Below are 7593 nucleotides of genomic sequence, written 5' to 3' on the forward strand. Positions count from 1 at the left end.
TAATCATGTCCCATAAAGCTCGAAGTCGCAGTTACCTGGGTGGGTGGGGACATAATTACCTGGATGGGGAAAATTGGGGGGAAAGCATCGCTCTCTGGGCAGGTTCTGATTTCGCCTGAGTATCACATGACTCCCAGGGGATGCCAGTGGAGGCAGCTGGGTGTTTGGGTTTGGGACTATGGGGGGCCCAGCTGGCTTTGGGGGTGAAACAGACAAGACAGGTCCCGTGGGGAGCAGTCGACAGCACCTGCCAATGGGTCAGATGAGGGGGTGCTTCCGAGAGCCCTGACTCCTGGGACCTGGCCCAGCTGCCCCTCCCTTATCCAGAGTGGGTTGGAGTAAGGACGGGGAGCTCCTAGAGCTGTAGGAGGGGGTGGGGGGATCCTCTGGGCGTCTCAGCTGCAGGGTTCATCAACCTGCCTCAGATTCATTGCTCCTTTCCTGGAGAGGCTGGGGTGGGGATATAGGGCCTGGTGAGGGGCCCTAGGTGGGGAAGGGCTCGGCAGGAGTCTGAGACTCCCTTTCGATTTGACCACTGTCACTGAGACCCTGTGGTCTGCTGGTCCTGGCTGCAACCCCACGTCCTGCCTCTAAGACAAACCCTAAATCTGTCCGTTGCCTATTCCCAACCTTCCCCTTGACTCCTAGCACCCTTAGAACAAAGTGCACACCCGTCTTTGCAGCCCCCAAGACCCAGTGTATCCTGGCCACTGCCCACTGCCAGATCTCACCTTTCTCCATCTCCCCTCGCTCACCCTGCCCCAACCCTGCCAGCCTCTTCATTGCCCCTGGAACCTACCTCAGGGCCTTTACACATGCTGTGCCCTCTGCCAGGGACCCCCTCCCCAGCTCTCCCCATGGCTGGCTGATTGTCTTCATCCATCCTTCAGCTCAGTGTTATCTTCTTAGAGAAGCCCTTCTGCCCAGCCTGGGCAGCCACAAACACACACACACACACACACACACACACACACACACACACACGCACGCGCGCACACACACACACACACACACACACACAAACTCACATACACATACTCATGCTCAAGGAGGAGAGGAAAAACATCCAGGTCTGTTTTGTCTGCCTAGAGAATCCATCTGCTCTAAGCCCCTTCCCTGAGTCCCAACCGCTCTGTTCTCAACTCCTCCACCCTTTTCACAGCATCCAGCTGGGATATTGTGACCTGTGTTCCTTTCTGCTGCACAGCATTTTCTTTCTGGACCACACTCAAAGCCAGAGGGGAATGGAAGCACCCCCTGACAGGTGGTACCAGACCCTAGAGGAGCATATTATCACTTAGCTGTATCAGGCTGCTCTCCCTGATAAAGCACCCTCCATCATTTGCTTACAGGCTGCACAGAATCCAGGAGCTTGGTGAGCTGGTAGAAGCGCCTTGAGCAGGATGTGGGATTTTTTCTTTTGCATGCAATGATACGATCGAGTTCCTTGATGTAGTTCATTCGAAGTTCATCAAAGAATTTTTGATTTTTCAGCCCATCCACTGGAACTGATGTATGATGAAGACAGAATGGGGAGGGGAAGTATGCCCACGAAAGAGCATTAGACAAAGCACCAATTTTCTGACCACAAACTTGACCCCCACCCCCACAGGGAGGGAACCATCTACTTGGCTTCCTGTCAGTTGAAGTATGTGTGCCTGGGGCTTTCAGTCTCCCAGGGAGATCTTAGGGAAAAGGAGAGCTGGACCCAATCCGAAAGGAGTCAAGTAAATATAATTTACTGAACCTTTCCTTTTTGTAGTCTTTTCGTGTATGCATTTCTTAGGACCTAAGATTTTATGTCGTTCATAGTCTAGCACTGATTTATGCAATTAAAACCCACAGCTCTGAATACCAAATTTTGCTTCCTTTCTCCCTCACAGAGGCTAAGAAAGCACTCTGCTTAGAAGAGACATTAAAGAAAGGTTCCTTAGCTGCCAAACAAACCCTGTCTGAGTTGCTTACATAGACCTCCTTCTGTTGGCAGGAGAGGAAATTCCTTCCAGGATGCAATCTCTCCTGCCCTACTGCCCTGCAAGGAATACAAGGTGGTCCGTGCCTATTTCTATCACAGAAGCTGTGGAAAAATTCAGAGACCTGCTACAAGCAGCCAAAAATGGCCTTGTCCCAAAGAGAGACTGGGAGTAGGTAAGGATCTGATGGAGGCTGAATTATAGCAAAGAAATTGGTCTCTAGTCAGGAAACTGGTCCTTGTTAAGAAAAAGGATGCTGAGGTAGAGTGGATGTGGGGAAGAGGAAAGAAGGGAGCTGGCTTCTCCCCAATAACCTTTCAATGGAAAAAGTGCCCCCCTCTGAGCCGCTGTACCCTCGTGGGCATTCCCTGCACCTCCAGGCACTTACTAATGCTGAAGAGCAACAGTGCTTTCATGCACAGGAATTCCTGGGGGGTGATTTGGAGCCACCCAAACTCTTGAGAGAGGTGTCTCATTCGGACACACTGGCTGTACATCCGGGACTTGTGCATGCGGTACCTGTGAAGCAAACACACAAAGGAAGAAGAGGAATGAGTAGAGGCTTACAACAAGCCCAGAGGGAATGTCTCTGGTTGCCCTCCCTCTCCAGGTTCTCCAAGAAGAGATTGTTGTTTCTCCAGCTGGTGCTTTAGTAACAAAAAACACGGTAGTTCTTTTTTTTTTTCTTTTCTTTGTTTTCCCCCCAAATCCTCACATCCTGATCACTACTCATCTTTCCTGGCCAGGATATGGGTTAGCACATGGAATTTCCAAGTCTCTGTGTCTCTTCTGTTTCCTGAGACAGGGACAGGAAAGCCTAACCAAACGAACACAATGGGGCAGGCACATGGTCTCCCTAACTACAGTTCTAATATCCCAGCTACAGTCAGAGCCAGAACCTGCCTCCCAGGCAGCCTGGCTTGGAAGATTTCTAGGAGAGAGGCCCTAGTAATCAGCTCTTAACATAAGTATACCAGGATTCACAATGACCACAGGTGTTCATTCTGTCAACTTCCCTACCTCTTGGCTTGAATGCAATTTCCCATTCTAAAAATTTAATCATTTCTTTAAAAACTCCCAGTGAAGGAGATTCCACATTGTCCTTTCAAAACGAGTTCCAATTCTTCACAAATCTGCCAGAGAGTATTTCTTAATGTCTAATCTAAATGTCTCCTGCTTAAGGGGATCCCACTTCCTTGTATACTGGCTGTTACTTACCACAGTTTGGGAGCCGTAGACATGTGTGAGCTGCTTTTATTATAGTGACTTGTGAACAGATCATCACATTATCACCTATAAATTATATGGGGAAATGGCTAAGGCTTGGACAGCCTCTCAGGGGGAGCAACCTCCCTGTTCCATGACTGGCCATGGCATGCCTCTATGAGAAGACACAGCATCCTCTTGTTGGTACACCTTACAGTTTTCAGCACTTCTGAAATCAAGTGTGTGTGTGCGTGTGTGTCTATGTTTGTAAGATAGTAATTGATTGTGTAGCATGTGGAGAAGGGAAAGGGAATTTCACACCCACTTAGATGGTAAGAACAAAGACCTCCCAGATGGAGCCTAAAGGCTGTAGTTTAATGTTTTGGTTTCCAAGCCACTAATAGGCTGGTCCACAGGCTGAGCAGGCCTGGTATTGCCTGAGTGAAAGCTCAGGACCCTATCTCAGAGTGATCTTGGCTGTCCCGGAGATAGTAGGAAGAGGTCAGATGGTGTAGAATTACTCGATTTATGCTGAAGGCCAATTGGAAAGAGGAAGTTTTAGACGTAATCACAAGTCAACTGACCAGAACAATGTTGCTCCGAGCTCTTTCACCCTAGAGAATTTTTGAGTAAGATCTGCTGACCCTGGGGCCTGGCCCTGCTCTGGTCTTCATTGTACTTCCGTGCCTCTGTTGATAACAACACTGTAGTCTGTTTACCATTGAAATCAAGGTCCTGGCATGGAGGATTCCAGTAACATTGCCACAGGGCCCAGGGACAGAGAAGGTAGGGAATGGATGGAAGAGGAAGGGGAAAGGCAAGGGAAGGAATTCAGATGGAAGGAAAACAAGAAGGGTGAAGAAACGGCAAAAAGAGTAGGGACAAAGTTAAAGGAAGGAAAGGGATAGGTACATCGAACGTAGAAAAAGAGGGGCAGGAATGGAATTCAGGAGGAGAGCAGGGGTAGGTAGGAATAAAAGAGAGTGGATGAGAGAGGAAATTAAGACTGGGAAACACTGAACACAGTGCCTGGCACATAGTAAGTGCTCAATAAATGACACATAGAAAGGTGCTATTATGATACTATTGACCATTCTACAGATGAGATTTGAGGCCCTGAGATGTTCAGCAATTTATTCAAGGTCACACAAAATGTGCTCTCCACAAGGAGGGAAGGAAAAAGAGAAAAGGACTGATGACAGGGTTTGGTGTCAGATCAGAAAACAAGGTGGTCCAGCTTGGACAAGTCCCTATTTTTTCTCTTTGGGCTTCAGTTTCCTTCCTTGAGGAGGCTGGCAGTAACTAGTGGCTCTCAACTGGAGTACTGCCTCCCCAATGAACATTAGAATGTATGGGGGCAGTTTGGACTGTGAGAGTGACTGAAATCCTATCTCGTTTTTAGTGGGCATGTGCCAGGGAGGCTAAACATATTCCAATATGCAAGAACATTCTGCACAATGAAAAATTATTCCTCCCAAAATGTCAACAGCATTCATGTTGAGAAACACTGGTCTAGGTGCATGTAGGCACCCTTAGAACTCTAACAGAGTAGGTTCCTACAGGAGGAAGTGGGCCCACTGTTTCAGGAACCCTGGGGCTTGGTGGGTCTAAGGCCCCTGATCTTGTGGGGAGCCCTGTGGCACCTACTGATGAGAAGGATGGGACTGGGCTAGAAAACTAAGGTGGGGTGCCACATGTTTACTCAGAGGCAGAGAAAGAAATGAAGATTTAGAAAATAGCTAATTAACACCTTGCAAAGCTCCAAAGTTCTCAGGGCTCTGGAGAAGTTGGAGTAGGTGCTCAGGGAGTTGATTCAATCACTCAAGGGCAGCAGAGGTTTAGGGGTGGGAGATAAGCAGAGAGGGGGCTTTTTAAAACCTGCCCCGGAAGATGGAATCATAGACAACTTTTGGAGGTCTGGAAACTGCAAAGCAGGTCATGCCAAAAGCCCAGTGGTTATTTTCAGCTTCTGGCTACCAGGGCTGGCTGCGATGGGAGAGGGCATCTGGGGACGCTCACTCTCCCTTGCATGGCACTGCTGTACTAGAAGGAACCACTGGCCTGCAGATTTTATTTTAAGGCTCTTCTGGGTTAGAGGGCTGAAGGGGAGGGAAGGTCAGTTCCTGCCCTGACTGAAAGAATTCTCTGTGGTGAGACTAGGTGAAGGTCCTTGGGAAGATTTTTCTGGCAAGTTCCATTTACAATGCCATCGAAGGACTTCAAACCGCAAACACAGAGATTATCACAATTAGGGAAAGGGAGAATCAGAAAGGTATTTCTTTTTTGTTTCTTGTCTACTATGGGCCAGACATTCTCCATCCATCAGTTTCCACTTAAGAAGGTTCTATTATTATTAACAAATGAGGAAACCGAGGGTCATGGAAGATGATGATGTAGGAAACAGTAGAATTGAGATTTTAGTGGAGATAAGTGAAATTCCAAAATCTGAGCCTTTGGCCAAATTCGTGAAGGATGAATAGAGCTGGTGGCAGGGCAGGTATTAATTAAACCTGTTTAACAGAAGGGTAATGGTAAGGCCAAGGTCACACAGCCAGAGAGTAGCAGAGCTGCTCCTCCCCACTAGTTAGCACCATGAGGTGGGAGAAGAGCTGGGAGTGAGACAGACATACATTTGGGCCTTGTCTCCAAAATGCACTAGCTGTGTAACTTTGGTTGAGTCACTTTTTTTTGCTGAGCCTTTTTTTTCTTCATCCATTAAACAAAAGCAGCAGTAATAGCAACAACAACAACAAAAAACAGTAGTATGTATAAAAAGGGGAGATCAGGTTACCATGAGGACTCAATGAGATAGGATGCAGAAAGTATCTAGCATAGTCCTGGCACAAAGTGGTTGCTCAACAAATGGTGACTGATGGCAGTCCTTGGTGGTAGCAATGGGACAAAAGGAACTTCAGTCTTCACAATTAGAGTCTCTCTGCTCCTTCCATATATTGTTGAGAGCGAAGGGGAGGGACCTTTACATGATGTTCTGAGATAAGCTATAAAGCAGGTCCAAAGCCTGGTCAATATACAAGGATTAGGTCTTGCGTGGGAAAGAGATGGCCTCAGCACCACCTCCCTTGCCTCCCACTAGTTGGCCTTCCGGCTGGGGCAATGCCACCTCGGACTAGACTGACTGGCTGGACCAATGCCTCACCTACAGGTCAAATGAGCTAATCTCCACTGTCACCCCCATCACCATCACCACCAGTCAGGTCAGGCAAGGCTTCTGTATTTATGAGGCCTGGGCCCAGGAGTGCTTACTCATTGAAAACCAGGTCCGGGGCGAAGTAGAGCATCCTGGAGTTGACGTTGGTGAAGGACCGCCAGCCCATGGCAAAAACCATGAGCCCCATCCACGAGTACTGAATGACTGCCATCTGGTCGTCCACGTGCAAGTTGCGGAAGCCTGGAGAAGAAGGGGCAGATACAGTGGTCAGTCTGGGCATTGCTGAGCTGAGCTAAGTCGGGGTCTCTGATGCACTGAGAATCGCTGGCACTCAGGCAGCCCATGAGGAGCCCCAGGAACCATCAATGTTAGCCACTAAGGGGTGGAGGAAAAGAGAAAACTATATGGTGGGGATAATATTCTTTGCGCTCCCTGCTTCACTGAGCTGCTGAAATATGATGACGGAGGTAAAAAGGACATTGCCAGTTGGAAGAGTAAAACAATCTAACACTTTCTGATTGGTTACAATGAATGAACTCTTTTCTAAGCACTATAATTATATTATCCTCACAATAATGAATAAAGTATGTACTATTACTATCCCCATTTTATGAATCAGCAAAAGTGAACTTGTCCAAGATCATACAGCTAGAAATTGCAGACCAAGTTCCAAAACCAAGCAGTCAGATTCCAAAGCCCGTGCTCTTGATCACTACACCTTTCTGAAGATGCAGTGTAATAATACTTTCTCCCACACGAACGGCACTTTACAAAGCTCTTTTCTAGTTAAATTCTGATTTGACCTTGGGAGAGGGATGGCATTACATATCAGCATATGGGTGGATGCTTTGACAGTCACTGCCTTCTCCATACCACCTTTGGGCTCCCTCTCTTTTCTCTGCCCTCTTTCTGTGCTACACTTCCTCTCATTCTTTTCTACTTAACTGGCCCTGATAATTTCTTACCTGTTGCCATCCCCGCCCTACTGCCATCATTATGCACACAGACCCTTTATGATCTGCCTCCTCAGACTAACTTTTTGCCACTTGCCTTCTCAAAATTTATGTTCCAGCCATTGTGAAAAACTTACAATTTGCTGAGCACATGATGCTTTCTTATGCCTCTATAGCTCTGACGTCTCTGCACAGGCAGTTGCCATAGCCTAGGATGCATTCCCCCTCCCCAGGGTTTCCATCTGATAAACACCTGCCTATCTTTTTTTTTTTTTTTTTTTTTTTTTTTTTT

General features: G+C 47.5%; 1 protein-coding gene across 1 annotated transcript in view; it reads right to left on the reverse strand.

The window, feature by feature from the left end:
• Positions 1–1338: 1338 nt before the first annotated feature.
• The window catches only part of AR (androgen receptor), a 165726-nt gene continuing 159471 nt past the window's right edge, over positions 1339–7593 (reverse strand). Inside the window, exons 6-8 of the mRNA XM_008580900.1 lie at positions 6444–6588; positions 2362–2492; positions 1339–1508 (exon numbers count right to left, since the gene is read on the reverse strand). Coding sequence (XP_008579122.1) covers positions 1339–1508; positions 2362–2492; positions 6444–6588 — 446 coding nt within the window. The remainder of the gene's footprint in view (positions 1509–2361; positions 2493–6443; positions 6589–7593) is intronic.

Source organism: Galeopterus variegatus, unplaced genomic scaffold (assembly GCF_000696425.1).
Source record: "Galeopterus variegatus unplaced genomic scaffold, G_variegatus-3.0.2 Scaffold2197, whole genome shotgun sequence".
Classification (NCBI taxonomy): Eukaryota; Metazoa; Chordata; class Mammalia; order Dermoptera; family Cynocephalidae; genus Galeopterus; species Galeopterus variegatus.